Genomic DNA, 14,329 nt, shown 5'->3' with positions numbered 1-14,329 from the left:
CTTCGAGATGCGGGAGCGCATGGATGCGGAGGTGCGTGGGAGACATCCTGCCGTTGAGCAGCTGCAGGTGGTGCACGAGAGTGAACTGGCGGCCCTCAAGAGGGCGTTGCAGACGGCGCAGGAGGTGTCGGAGGGGACGTGTCGCGAGCTGCGAGAGCAGCACGAGGCGTACGAGGCACGAGCGCGGCGGGACATGGCGGATATGATGGAGCGTGTCGAGGCGCTGCGAGCCGAGCTGCAGGCCAGCAGCGACCGTCGAGAGGAGGAGCGCCGTCGCCACGAGGAGGAGGTCTGCGCGCTGCGCTCCCGCCTGCACGTGCAGGAGGAGGAGGCGCAGCAGGCCGCTGCGCGGCTGCGTTCAAGGCACGAGCAGGAGCTTACGGAGCTGCGGGCGGCGATGGACGGCCTCCGAGCAGCGTCGGTGGGACGGCACGAGACGGAGCAAGGGCTGCTCTCCTGTGCTCTGCAGCGGCAGATATGTGAACTTCAGTGGGCGGAAGCGTGTTCCAAATGCAGGTTGCAGGAGGCAGAGGGTCGACACACGTTGTTGTGTGAGGCACTGCAAGGGCGGTGGGAGGTGTGTAGTGTCATTCACAGGGCGCTGGTGGCGGTGGCACGCGAGCTGATTTGCCCCAGCGAATGCTGCGACACGACACACTTCTGTCAGTGGGTTGTGGAAGGCACCTCACGCTTTGCGGAGGCGTTTACTGTGTCTGTTTACCGCCTTCTTGACGCGAAGAGTCATTTATTTCTGGCGTGCGGCGTGGGATTGCGTGGACGTGCGCGGCCCGGTGTGACCGACGGGCCCTCCCCACATGTGCCACGAGGGGAGTCGCACCGACTTATGGCGGATGTCGCGCCCCCTGCCGCGAGCCTCCTGCGCCGTTCCGTCTCGACGCATGACGTGACGCGGTCAATGGTGCGGTACTCAAAAATGCTGAACGAGCAGCACCTCAAGAACGATACACGACTGCAGCGGCTTGGCGCACTCGTAACGCGAGTCGATGACTTGATCGAGCGTGGGCGTGCTGTGTCGCGGCTGGAGCGCAGCCACAGTGAAGAGCCGTGATCCTGCCGTGCAGCGCATTAGATAACACCACGCGTCGCTCATGGTATGACGGCTGTGCATGGTGGTGGCAAGCGAGTTGGGCGGCGCGAGGGATGTATGCGTGCCGTAGTTTCTACTGTACGAACTGTGAGGCGGCGGTGGTGTCAGATGCGTGTACGAGTAGGACTTATACGCGTGTATGCGGTGCGTGGGGCTGGAGTGCCTGCAAGTGTGGGCGCGGGGTCTTCCTCACCTGCCACGCGCTCTATGTCCCACCGTGGTGTAGTTATTGACGTCTTGCCCGGGTGTGTTCTTCTGTTTACCTTCTCTCCCCCGCTTTGTGCCCGTTCTCTTACCTGCAGAGCCCCACTGGTTGTAGGAGTTGCGAAGGTTCTGCAGAGCAAAGACGCGGAGGAAACCACAGCGTCCACACAGACTTGACAGGAGCCACGGACGCGGACCGGGTCGCAATGGACGACGGGGAGGAGAGCCTCACCAAGGCGAAGCTGTACGCGAGCATGTCCGACGACGATTCGTGGACGGAGATGGGTGTCGGAGTCGTGTCTGTCGTTCTACGCTCCTCCGCGGCGCTGGATGGTGGCGACAGCGATGACGGAGGTGCAGAGGGGGCGGTGGGCCATCTGGAGATGATCGACATCGACAACCCGGCGGAGCTGCTGATGAGTACGCCCATTACCCTCACGGATGCCTACGTCATTCAGAGTGAGACCATCCTGTGGTGGTCCGACCCCCAGCTCGGCCGCAGCATGGCGTGCAGCTTCAACACAAAGGAGGGCTGCGAAAAGATATACGATGAAATCGTGGCGTACCAGCAGTCCCGGAAGAGCGCCGTGTCACGCGAAATGAACGGCGCCGAGGTGGTCGCAGCGCCGTCCATCTGCGCTCACTGGACGGTGTCTCGCGAAAACCTGCCGGCCATCCTTTCCGCCGTCACGGCCAACGCCCAGCGCTTCGGCATGTATGTGCGGGGCTGCGACACGTACTTTAAGGAGCTTGCGGAGCTTTTCCAGGCGTGCCAGCGTGACGGGGACGTGCGCGGCATGGACCTGACGGGGCAGATCACGCTCGCACTGCTGCGCTCGCCGTTTAACACTGACGGAAAAATAATTTCGCAGTTTGTAGAGAACTCCCTCGTTGACATGTGCGTGGACATCGTGCAGTATGCCATTGGGCGGCGGGAGCGTAGCACGGGATTTGTGAGCCTCGAGGAGCGTCGCGCGACGTTCCGCAACCCGCTGCAGCTCCCAGAGAGCATTTTGTCCCGCATTCACGTGCTGTATTCCTGCGACTACCTCAAAGACCTGCTGCCACTCAGCCTTGACGAAGCCGACGCCGTGCCGTCCTCATTGCTCTGCACGTATCTCATGTCCACCAAATTCCGCCTGGTGGAGGAAATTTGCCGGTCGCCTGTATTTATTCTACGGGCGATCGAGCGTGCCTTTGGAGACGCCGAGAACGCCTTTGACGTCCTGGCCTTCATTTACGACATGGCCAAGACAATTAAAAACTCAATGATGGCACTGAATTCCAAAGCCTCGCTCTTCGAGGCTCTTGTGGGTAATGGTCTTCTACCGTTCCTACGGTTTGTACTGGAGAGTGCAATACGTGACTATGCAGCCATGCCCCTGTCACAGCCACTACAAGCACCGATACCATCGTCACCCGCATCGTCTGCACCGCCGCAGTTGCCGTGCATGACGCCCGGAATGGCGATGCAAAAGGCGTGTGACATTGTCTGCAGTTGCATCATGTTGTATCCAGCAGCGCGTGGCGGGCTGGTTGCGGAAGCGTCTAGGAGTCCTGACGGATGTCTTTTGGATTTGCTGCTGCAGTGCATTGTGACTAGCCAGCGCGGTACAGAGCTGCAGGCGGCGGTTGACGCCGTTGTGAGTTGCGGCATCGGCATGCTGCAGTACATGCCGGACCTTATGGAAATGAGCGGTGCGACAAAGTGCGATGTGGTACGCTTCTGGGTGGAGGGGGCGCTGGGGCGACGGCCCTCGCTGCTGCCGCTTGCTTCCTGCATCGCCAAGACACTCGCTAGTGGTGAGGTGATTGCACGTAATTCACATGAGGAGATGCGGGTGCTGCATGCGTTGAAGGTTCTCACCGCCATCACGGGCGACATCAACGAGGCGCTCAGCCTTGCCTTCGCAAAAGTATTGGTTCAGGCGGGTTTGCCATCGAGCCTCGACGCCGCACTGCGCTCAGAGGCTCGCCCGAATGCCAACGTGCAGTCTTCCGTTGTGGCCTTTGTTGCTGCCGTGCTAAACAGCGGAAAGCGGCGCATGGTGGAGAGTCTGCTTGGCGACGGCACGTTACTTGACACGGCGCTCCGGCGCTACGTGGCGTGTGCACGACGGAGCAACATTCTCAGCGCGTCGCTGGCGCATTTACTGGACTCCGTCTGCCGCTCGATTCATTGCGAGAAGAGCGACAGGGCACGGCGCATCGCCGGCCCAGCCGGCAGCCCGTTTGTGCACCTGCTGAGCAACGGGGACGAGGACGAGGACGATGACCTCGCAGAGAACTGCAGCAACGGCGCAGCAGAAGAGGGTGAGCTGCGGCAGCAGCAGAGGGACGGAGGCGATAAGGGCGTTGGTCTTTGCCAGTCACTTGGGATGCGCCTGTGGACGACGTACGGGGAGGCGCTGCGGGCCCACTGCCCCGCGCTCGCCCTCAAATTGGAGCACGCGCTGCGGGAAACGCCGGAGGAGGCCCGCTCTGCCGACGCCGAGACGTCCAGCGTGGCGAGTACGCTGGAGCGCAGCATGAGGGGCATCTCCGACCTCGAGTTCGACGCAATGGTGATGGAGTTTGGTGTCGAGGTGCCGCCCCCGCGCCCGCTGCTGCCCGCCGCCCCCACCGCGCACGGCAGTGCGGACCCCGCAGCGACCACAGACCCCCCTGTGGACAGGCGCAGCGGCGGCGGCACCCCGCATCTCAAGAGCAGGCGCGAGGCGGAGGAAATGGAGGAGGAAATAACTGAGCCGCTACTGAAGCGCGCTCGATCGGAGTCGTCGTCACCGTCGTCTTCTTCGATTGGGCGGTAGCGGAGCGGGCGGCAGCGTTGATGAGCGCGTAATCTCCTGCGGCACCAGATCTATTTTTCTCTCTCTTCCTCTGTGTGTCTGCGCCGGCGTTAAGGCGGACCTCCCGCGTCGTGCGCAAGAGTGGTGCTGTGTCTCTTCTACATATATATCTTCTCTTAACTTCTTCTCCGCCTGCCGCTCACCCTCGTTTTCCCGCCAATTCCTCTCCGCGCCCGCCCCCAGCCACACCAACTCACACGTGCACACACGCAAGGCGGATAGCAGCAAGTTGCCAGCAAAAGGAAGGCAAACAAGAGGAACGGGAACGGTGAGTAGGGAAGTAAAACAAACCAAAAAAAAGAAATACAAGCAAAATAGCGACGAAGAGGAGAAAAAATGGACCTCGTTGAACACAAGAAGTCAGTTCAGCAGTTGCCTTTCCGCAATCTCTCGGAGTTTTGCATGTTTCTTGGTGGCACCAAAACCATTGAACGGGTGCTTATTGCAAACAACGGCCTTGCTGCGGTTAAGGGCATCGACTCCATCCGTTTGTGGCTGTATGAACATATTGGGGACTCCGAGGCGGTGGAGTTTGTTGTCATGGCAACGCCGGAGGATCTGCACGCCAACGCTGAATTTATCTCCCTCGCTGACCGCCACGTGGTCGTCCCGGGAGGGTCGAACTCAAACAACTACGCCAATGTCGATCTCATCATGCACACGGCACTGCAGACTTCCTGCGACGCCATCTACCCCGGGTGGGGCCACGCGTCGGAGAATCCGGTGTTGCCGCTGGAGTGCGCCAGGCTCAAGAACAACGTTGTGTTTCTTGGCCCTTCTGAAGCGGCCATGTTTGCGCTTGGCGACAAGATTGCCTCCACCATTGTGGCGCAGTCGAACGACGTGCCAACGGTGCCGTGGAGTGGTGATGAGATTCGTCTCCCTCCGGGTGTCTTTGAGGTAGACCCGCTGGTGTACGAAAAGGCGTACGTTACCTCTGTGGAGGAGTGTGAGGAGGTGTGTGGACGTATTGGGTTTCCTGTCATGATAAAGGCCTCGGAGGGTGGTGGCGGTAAAGGCATCCGATGCTGCCTGCGCATGGGGGATGTGCCTGAGATGTTCCTTGCGGTGTCGGAGGAGGTGAAGGGCTGCCACATTTTTGTTATGCGGATGCTGGAGAATGTGCGGCACCTCGAGGTGCAGCTGCTTGCGGACAACTACGGTGACTGCATCGCGGTGCACACCCGCGACTGCTCCGTGCAGCGGCGCCACCAAAAGATTATTGAGGAGGGCCCTGTTTTTGGCGTGGACCCCTCGATCATCGCCTCGATGGAGGCGGCAGCCATACGCCTCGCCAGGGCTGTTGGTTACCGCGGGGTTGGCACCGTGGAGTACATGTACGACAAGGCTACCGACAAATTCTTCTTCCTGGAGCTTAACCCCCGCCTTCAGGTGGAGCACCCCGTCTCGGAGCTGATCTCTGGGGTCAATCTGCCGGCTGCCCTCCTCTGCATCGGCATGGGCGTGCCGCTCTACCGGGTGCCAGAGGTGCGCAGCTTCTACGGGGAGCGGCCCTACACCACGACGCCGATTGATTTTGCGCAGCGCAGGACGCTTCCGGCGAAGGGGCACACCATCGCCGTGCGCGTGACCGCAGAGAACACGGAGGAGGGGTTTCGCCCCACCTCGGGCCGTGTGGAGGAAATCAGCTTCAAAAATAGCAAGGAGTGCTGGGGGTACTTCTCCATCGGCCAAGGGGGCGAGGTGCATCAGTTTTCCGATTCACAATTCGGCCACATTTTTAGCTCCGGTGAGACCCGCGAGGACGCACGCCGCGGGATGGTCATGGCCCTCCGCAACCTTGTCATACGCGGGGAGATCTACACCTCCGTCTCGTACGTGCTGGAGCTGCTGGAGCGGGAGGAGTTCATCGCCTGCGACGTGAGCACAGCGTGGCTTGACCGACTCATTGTGGCGCGTGCGGTGCAGCAGCCGCAGGAGCAGGACGTCTACCTTGCCCTGATTGCCGCCTGCGTCTTCCGCATGCTGCGCAAGGGCGAGGAAAACGTTGGCAAGTACGTCACCTTTCTTGGTGCGGGACACGTGCCCTCACCTGACTATCTAGCCAACTGCCTAACTGAATCGTACGTGAATCGAACCAAAAAATACACCGTCACGATGGGTTACATGAGCCCCACTGAGGTTGCCATTTCACTCAACGGCAGCGTCGTCACGGTGCCCCTCCGCAAGCTGAAGTCGGGGGGACTGCAGCTGCGAATTGGGGGGAAAAGTTTCATCGCCTACGCGGAGAAGGAGCCGACAAGTCTGCGCATCTCCATCGGTGGCAAGGAGACCACCTTCACCGGAGACACGGACCCGGCGAAGATTTTGTCGTCCGTCCCGGGCCGCTTCGTGCGCTACGTCGTCAACGACGGCGGTCATGTGGCGGCGGGCCGCACCATTGCGGAGGTGGAGGTGATGAAGATGATCCTGCCGTTGCGGGCGACCGCGGCTGGGGTGCTGCACCACCGTGTGGCGCCCGGCAGCACCATTGCCGTGGGCACCCTCATTGGCGATCTCACGCTGGACGACCCAAGCAACGTCACCCGCCCGCACGAGGCGCAGGAGCCGTGGCCCCCCATGCTCGTCGGGGATCGGGAGAAAAAGCTGGAGCGGCCCAACGGACTCACCCGGGCCCAGGCTGGTGTGGAGTCATTGTACAACATGCTGCACGGGTACCACTTCACCGGAACCTCGTTGGCGAAGCGGCTGCAGGAGGCGTTTGAGAACCTTTCCTCCCTCTGTCTCTCCACTGTCGTCCTCAACGCGGCCAACTTCCCGCTGCTGGTAACAGCGTTATCCGCCATGGGGTGGGATGATGCGGCGGGGGCCACGCCCAATGAGAAGCTCAAGACCGTCCTTAATGCCCTTGTGGCTGAATACATTGCGGTCGAGCAGCCGTTTGCGCGATGCAGTCGACAAGAGGCGATCCAGCACCTGCGCGAGGCGAAGGATGACGCAATGGAGGTTTATGCACTGGATTTTGCTCACCACCAGCCCTGCCACCACGGAGTCATCAAGGGTCTGCTGAATATGCTGGAAACCAACAGGCTGCTGCTCAATTCACTCCAAGGCACGCTCTCCTCCCTGCTGGAGCTGCACTCCGTCACGCACGGCTCCCTTGCCCTGCAGGTGCGGTATCTACTGCGGCAGTGCAGTCTTCCCTCCTTTGAGGATCGCAAGACGACCTTCGCGAAGGAGCTGGAGGAGAGCCGCATCACCGACCTCATTCAGGGCAGCTACGGCAACGATCTCATGTGCGCCGTCATGTTCGACCACAGAACCCCACACCTTGTGCAGCTGTGCCTCGAACTTTACATCCGCCGCGAGTACTTTGGCGAGAGTCAGGTGAAGAACCTCGACATCTTTGTCCAGGACGGCTGCTGGTACGGCTCCTACGAGTACGAGCCACTGGAGGACCACGACCCGCTGCGGGCGGAGTGCTTTTCCCCGTACAATGAAAATACACTCGACGTTGCCCCGGAGGGCAAAGGCGCCGGCTTTTGCGTGATGTTCGCCGACGATCGGGTGCTGCGGGAGAGATGGACGACTGCCCTCGACAACGTCATGTGTCATATCCCGCATGAGAACGTCGTCTGCACCGTCTTCTTCGCCGTCAGCGTCCAGGACGGCGCTGAGGAGGCGGCGCGGCACTGCCAGCAGTTGCTGGACGCACACTCCCAGGCTTTGATGCGGCACAGGAGCCTGCAGCGCGTCACCTTCATTGCGCACGGCATTCCTGACGGGCCGCACACTTTTACCTACCGCCAGTGCCATGGGTGGCGCGAGGACGCACTGATCCGTAACATTGCACCGCTCTCCGCGCGACGCCTTGAACTGCACCGCCTGGTGAACTACGACGTTGCCATGTACCCGACACCGTTCAAGGACGTGCACGTGTTTCGTGCGACGCCAAAGAAGAAGAATCCATCGTACTTGGAAAGTCGTATGTTTGCACGCGTGTTCCTCAGTCCGCGGGACCTGGGTGTTGAGGCCTGGACGGAGGCGAACGAGATTGACGCGGGGCACATGGTCGCCAAGTGCTTCAGCGCCCTGGAGTTTGCACGCAACGACAACACCTTCAAGTACCCCACGTACAACCACATCTTCATCAAAATGGCGGAGCTGACGTTTGACGTGACCAACATGAAGCGCCTATTCGAGCACGTCGGCAAGTCGTATCGGCAGCGGCTGAGCTACTTGGGCATCGCCGAGGTGGAGCTCTCGTTCAACGTTCGGGTCAGCAGCGGCTGCATCCCATTCCGCGTCATCATCTCGTCACCCTCGGGCTACAATGTCGTAATGCGCACGAGTTACGAGTGGATTGAGAACGGCATGATTTGCCTGCACCGCGCAGAAACCTCCGAGGACATTGCCCTCACAACCGCCTCAAGGTCCAGCGAGAATATTAACGAGGCCTTTTTCGAGTCAAAGGACGGGGGCAGCTGTGGAAGCTGCAACAACAACAACAACAATACCAACGGCAGCAAAGGCAGCTGTGGGGCTACGCTTCGCACTCTGTTGCGCACAGCATCAAAGCTGTCTGCGCTGCGCAATCTTCTGCCCTCGCGTGTCACGACTGCGGCTGCGGCGGCAGCGGCAGCGGCCACCGAGGCGATTGACGAGGTTGAGGAAAGTGTCCCGCTGGGGCCGTACCCAATGGTCTCTGAGAAACAACTGAGGCGCCTCCAGGCAAGAGCCCTCAACACTGTCTATGCGTACGACTGGCCGCAGCTGCTTGCTACCGTGTTGAGTGATCAGTGGATGCAGCACGCGTGTGGGCGCAGCTTTTCGCGTGAGTGCATTCCAAAGGAGCTGGTCAAGGCGAAGGAACTCTTTCTTGACGCAGCCGATGGCAAGACCCTCTGTGAAGAGAAACGAGATGGTCACATCCCATGCGGCATGATCGTGTGGCTGGTGACTCTTTTTCCTCCGACGTACTACAACAGTGACACAGACGACGCGGGAAGCCGCTGCATTGTGATGGTCGCCAATGACATCACGTTTCAGTCAGGCTCTTTCGCCGTCCCGGAGGATGACGTGTTCAGCGCGGCCTCTGAGCTGGCGCGACGCCTGCGCGTGCCTTTTGTGTACATTAGTGCCAACAGTGGGGCACGGCTTGGGTTAAGTGTGGAGGTAAAGAAGCGGTTTCGCGTCGCATTTAGTGCGACGAACGAGGTGGAGTATTTGTATCTCGTGCCGGAAGATTATGAAGAGCTGGTGCGGCTTGGCGTGCGACTGTCGGTGGAGCCACGGCAGGAAGCATTGGAAGGTGAAATGCGCTACGTCCTCCGCGGCATCATTGGTGGGCCCAACGAGTACCTGGGTGTGGAGAATTTGCGCGGCTCCGGCCTTGTGGCGGGGCAGATGTCTAAGAACTACGGCGAGGTGCCGACCATCAGCGTTGTGACTGGCCGTAGTGTTGGGATTGGCGCCTACCTGAACCGCATTGGTCGACGTGTGATTCAGACCGACGACGCACCGCTCATACTCACAGGCGCCACGGCGCTCAACCGTCTTCTCGGCGCGGAGGTGTACAGCGACAACAGCCAGCTCGGCGGAAAGCAGGTGATGGTGCGGAATGGAGTGACGCACTGGAACACCAAGAACAGCTACCGATCTGCGGAGGCTCTGCTGGTCTGGCTGAACTACGTCCCGCCTACGGTGGACCCGCTGCGGTGCTGCCCGCGCGTGCTTGTTCTCCCCCACCATGACCCCGTCGACCGTGACGTGACATTCACGCCGAGCGACAATGAGGCATACGACCCACGGCAGTTAGTGTGTGGCGTGGGGAGCAAGTTGGGGCTGTTTGACCGTGGCTCGTGGACGGAGTCGTTGGAGGGGTGGGCGAAGTCCGTTGTGACAGGGCGGGCAACGCTTGGCGGCATTCCGTGTGGGATCATTCTCGTCGAGACACGACTGACGCGCAAGTACAACCCCGCCGATCCCGCCGACCCCACCTCCGCCTCTTCGTTTGTTCCGCAGGCGGGGCAGGTGTGGTTCCCCGACTCCGCACGCAAGACGGCAGACGCACTGGACGACTTTCAGCACGAGCGGCTTCCGTGTTTTATTCTGGCGAACTGGCGCGGTTTCTCCGGTGGAATGCGGGACATGTTCGACGAGGTGCTTAAGTTTGGTGCCTCCATCGTCGACAACGTCCGCGCGTACAGCTGTCCCCTCTTTATCTACATCCCACCCCACGGTGAACTGCGGGGCGGGGCATGGGTTGTCGTCGACCCTCTCATCAACCACAACGGGGCGGTCGAGATGTACTGCGACGTCACCGCCCACGGCGGGGTGATGGAGCCCGCCGGCGTCGTGGAGATCAAGTTTCGGGAGAACGACATCCGGGAGCTCATCCGCCGCAATAACCCACACCTTGCCGCGCTGGATCAGAAGAAGATGCGAGAGGAGGAGAACCGTCTTTTGCCGCTCTACCGCGACGTTGCCGTTCGCTTCGCGGATCTACATGACACCCCTGTGCGCATGGAGGCCATGGGAGCCGTACGGGGCGTGGTCCCGTGGAAAGACAGCCGACGCCTATTCCACGTTAAGCTTCAGCGCAAGCTGAAGGAACTGTCTGTGGCGGCCTCGATGGTAGAGTCAAAGACCGTTGTTTCCCTGTCGGAAGGAGTCAGGAATATCGAGGCGGCCTTCGCGAAGGAGCACCCTGATATTGCGTGGGGGACGAATGATGCGCTGCACTTGCGGTGGCTTACCGAGAAGGAGAGGGCGGACGGTTTCTTTGGGGTTGGCTTCTCGTCATTGCCGCTGATGCCGACCTCGGCGCCTCCGCCTACGGTTGAGGATGTGATGCGGCTGATGACCCAATGCCAGGCTGCCTGTACGTTAGAGGCGTGCTTCGATAGCCTCTTTGCGGACAAACGTGTGCTGCAGGCCGCAATGAAGGCAATGCAGCGGGCGCAGGAAGGTAAGGAAGAACCTGAGAATTTTGCTTTTTCTTAAGATGGGTAGATGAAGCATCCTGTGTGGTGTGGCATACCTTATTTTATGACGGGTTATCCTTTGTTTACTCTTCTCGCTTTTGTGTAGGTGACATGTAACGTGTTGACGTGTCGTCCCCCAATGCCTGTGTGTCTCTCTGTGTGCACGTCACTCTTTCACCCATTTTTCTCGCTGTCCCGTAGTGCATAGTGCGTGGTGAGGTCAATGACCGACGCGAAACGGGTGGCGGCTGGTGGCAGCGGCCTGCCGCAGCCCCCCATAGTGGGTGATGCCGCCATGTTGGACCCTCTGGAGGGCATCCTTGGCACGCGGCAGGATTGCAAGTATATAAAGAAAAAATTACTTGGCCAGGGCAGCTTTGGCAGCGCGTGGCGTGTGGAGGAGCGGGACACGGGCACAATCTACGCGGCAAAAGTGATGGACACCAACAACATGAGCTCCAAGGACCGCGGTTTTGTGACAAACGAGGTAAAATGTCTTTCACGGTGCAACAACGCCAACATTGTGCGGCATCACGTCTCCTACGAACGCGGTGGGATGCTTCTCATCATCATGGAGTACGCCGACGGCGGGGATCTCTACAAGCAGATCAAGGCGAGACAGCAGTCGACGCGGTACTTCAAGGAACACGAGGTCCTTTTTATTTTTCTCCAGCTATGCCTCGCCCTGGATCACATCCACATGAACAAGATGATGCACAGGGACCTGAAAACGGCCAACGTCCTCCTCACCACCACGGGGCTGGTGAAGTTGGGCGACTTTGGATTTTCGCGGCAGTACGAGGACTCTCTCTCCAACCCGGTTGGCTCCACCTTCTGTGGCACACCGTACTACCTAAGCCCGGAGCTCTGGCGCCGCGCGCCGTACAGTAAGAAGAGCGAAATGTGGGCTCTCGGTGTGGTGCTGTACGAAGTTATTGCCCTCAAGCGTCCGTTTGGAGGTCGCAACATGGACGAGCTCATTGACAACATTCTGCACGCCCGCCGGCAGCCCCTTCCCAACATTTACAGTGATGATATACGCAACGTGTGCGATCAGCTGCTTTCCCTCGACCCAAAGTATCGCCCGTCCCTCCGGCAGCTGTTTCAGCAGCCGTTTGTTCGCAAAGGGCTTGAGACGCTGCGGCGTAGTGTGCTGAACCACAACCGCATCCCGCAGAGCGTGCAGCAGGAGATTGCCCGCAACGTTGATGAGGTGCTCAGCTCCGACATTCAAGACTACGAGGGCAGTCGCGTGGTGCCGCGGCGGGGGACTGTCGCCCGGCACACGGCGGATCGTGGCTGGCAGCAGTGCGACCTTTCCTTGAATGAGGAGGCGATTGTCATGCGGGATGTGGCGACGGGCGCGGAGGAGCGGGTAGAGCTGAGCGCCGTCACATCGGTTTGCCCCATCGACGCCGCGATTACGAACGAGAAGTTTGTCTTTGCGATGAAGAACCAAACTGGCAAGGCATTTTGGTTCAAAGAGTCCAACGAAAAGGCCTACGAGGAGTGGCTTGTGACGCTGCAGAACGCTTTACCGTGTTGAGGCGGCCGCGTAGAGCGAACTCCGTTGATAAGTTTTGGGGGTAGAAATTTATTACGTTGATTCATTGAGGTATGCCCATATATATATATACACACACATATCTTCTTTTCTTGATGCATGCACGTATTATCCAAGTGGGGCCAAACCTCGGCATGGGCGGGGGGTTGGCATCGCTATATATATATATATATATATATATATATGGATGTAAGTACATGTGTGTATGTATGCGTTTATATATATAAATATATATATATAAACGAAAGCAGGGAGGAAGTACAAAGGGCATTTGATTTACAGAATGAACGCTTGAAGGGAGGGACAAAAAACTCACAAAAACAAGAAGAAGGAGAAGGAAAAGCAATATTTATTTATATATAACTAGTCAACACAGGGAGCCAATGAACAGAGAACACGACGACATAAGGAGGGGAGGGGGATGGGGAGCTTTTCAGCGCTTCCATGTGTGTTTTTGCGTTTGATCCTCCTTCGGGGCCGCCTCCCTTGCGCTCTCCGCTGCATCGCCACCTACTGCCGCTTCTCCTTTTCCCACGCCTATGTGTGTGGGCGGGGGCTGCCGCATGGGTGAAACCCTTTTTTGCACCTGTTGACAACCGCAAGGCTCCGGCGCGGCGGGTGCACGCCCACGGCGAGGCAAGGGGAGCGACGACGGCTATGAAGACGAGACGGAGAGGCGTCCTCGAACGACAATAAAAACAAATTAATAAGCGATGAAGTGTGCACTTAGAGGCTGTGGCGACCGAGCTGAAGTGTTTCCGTGGGTAGAAGCCGAAGCATCTGGGGGCGTAGACGGAGGGGTAAGCGAGGGAAACGGTGCGACACGGATCACCCTGAAGGAAATCGAAGGTTTTATTGAAGCGGCGTCCGTTGATCCTCCCAAAACAAAATGTGTTATATATGTTGTTGTTTTTTCTTACTGCACGGCTACGTTTGCTGCCGCCGCTGCAACTACTGCTTGGATTTACCGCTTCCGTCGAGAAGAGTCACGTTTGTTTACCTCTCGTTTAGATACACAACCGCCCGCACTTTTTCTCTCTTTGTGTGCGTGCAGATGGTGGGAAAGACCGAATAATTTTGTTGCGTGCTGAGCTGCCTGCGGCGTTGCGCTTTTTTGTTGTTGTTTTGCTTCTACCCGTACTTATTGATTTGCAGTGGCTTTAATTTTGCTGTTTTCCTTCGCCGTGCAGGTGCGTGCCGCTGGAACGAGCGGGACGGCCCTTCTGCTTGCCCACAGTCATTGCACTTGGTCCACTGTTGGCACACTATGGCATGTATGTATGTGGTGTGCGGGTGTTCATTTTTGGATGCCTGCTTGCGGGTCGCCTGCATGGGCCTCTGAGGAGGGGGAGTGGGCAGCCGGTGCTTTAGATGGACAAACGGAGGGCGGATGTGTCCAGCACTGGCGCCTGCTGCGGCTCGGGCTCACTCGCCACTCCGGCCCCCCGTCGTGGTCGCTCCGCGTGTGCGTGTCTGTGATACATCCTCGCTGGCGTCCATTCGTCACCGTCATCCTTCGTTGTGCTGCTGCATGTATTGTTGCTTTTGTTTATTGTCACCCTCGCCTCTTTCCCTCCCCCCCCCCCCGGTGGCGTGGACCGCGAGCACCGTCGGTAGTAGCGCTCTAGTGCCGCACTAATAAGTGCCAGAGGAGACC

General features: G+C 59.1%; 5 protein-coding genes across 5 annotated transcripts, besides 2 other annotated features; all 5 read left to right on the top strand.

Annotated features, from left to right (window-relative positions):
• Positions 1-1,069, top strand: TraAM80_05361 (uncharacterized protein; the record flags this gene model as incomplete). The annotated part of the gene is made up of 1 exon (XM_029382244.1): positions 1-1,069. A coding segment is annotated over one exon (1,069 nt), but the record flags the coding sequence as incomplete, so codon positions are not given.
• Positions 1,070-1,114: 45 nt separating this feature from the next.
• Positions 1,115-1,489, top strand: TraAM80_05360 (uncharacterized protein; the record flags this gene model as incomplete). Its single annotated transcript, XM_029382243.1, has 1 exon — positions 1,115-1,489. One exon carries the CDS (start codon positions 1,115-1,117, stop codon positions 1,487-1,489), a length of 375 nt encoding a protein of 124 aa, XP_029237924.1.
• A 29-nt stretch (positions 1,490-1,518) lies between these two features.
• TraAM80_05359 (uncharacterized protein) lies at positions 1,519-4,122 on the top strand (the record flags this gene model as incomplete). Its single annotated transcript, XM_029382242.1, has 1 exon — positions 1,519-4,122. One exon carries the CDS (start codon positions 1,519-1,521, stop codon positions 4,120-4,122), a length of 2,604 nt encoding a protein of 867 aa, XP_029237923.1.
• A 375-nt stretch (positions 4,123-4,497) lies between these two features.
• On the top strand, positions 4,498-11,127 carry TraAM80_05358 (acetyl-CoA carboxylase; the record flags this gene model as incomplete). Its single annotated transcript, XM_029382241.1, has 1 exon — positions 4,498-11,127. One exon carries the CDS (start codon positions 4,498-4,500, stop codon positions 11,125-11,127), a length of 6,630 nt encoding a protein of 2,209 aa, XP_029237922.1.
• A 204-nt stretch (positions 11,128-11,331) lies between these two features.
• TraAM80_05357 (putative serine/threonine-protein kinase a, putative,protein kinase) lies at positions 11,332-12,654 on the top strand (the record flags this gene model as incomplete). The annotated part of the gene is made up of 1 exon (XM_029382240.1): positions 11,332-12,654. The coding sequence occupies one exon, from the start codon at positions 11,332-11,334 to the stop codon at positions 12,652-12,654; it is 1,323 nt and encodes a 440-aa protein (XP_029237921.1).
• A 174-nt stretch (positions 12,655-12,828) lies between these two features.
• Positions 12,829-12,857: a microsatellite.
• Positions 12,858-12,859: 2 nt separating this feature from the next.
• Positions 12,860-12,912: a microsatellite.
• Between the last annotated feature and the right edge of the window lie 1,417 nt (positions 12,913-14,329).

This window comes from Trypanosoma rangeli (assembly GCF_003719475.1).
Source record: "Trypanosoma rangeli strain AM80 chromosome Unknown Tra_15.4_contig_00172, whole genome shotgun sequence".
Classification (NCBI taxonomy): domain Eukaryota; phylum Euglenozoa; class Kinetoplastea; order Trypanosomatida; family Trypanosomatidae; genus Trypanosoma; species Trypanosoma rangeli.
This window is presented reverse-complemented; position numbering and strand designations above follow the sequence as displayed.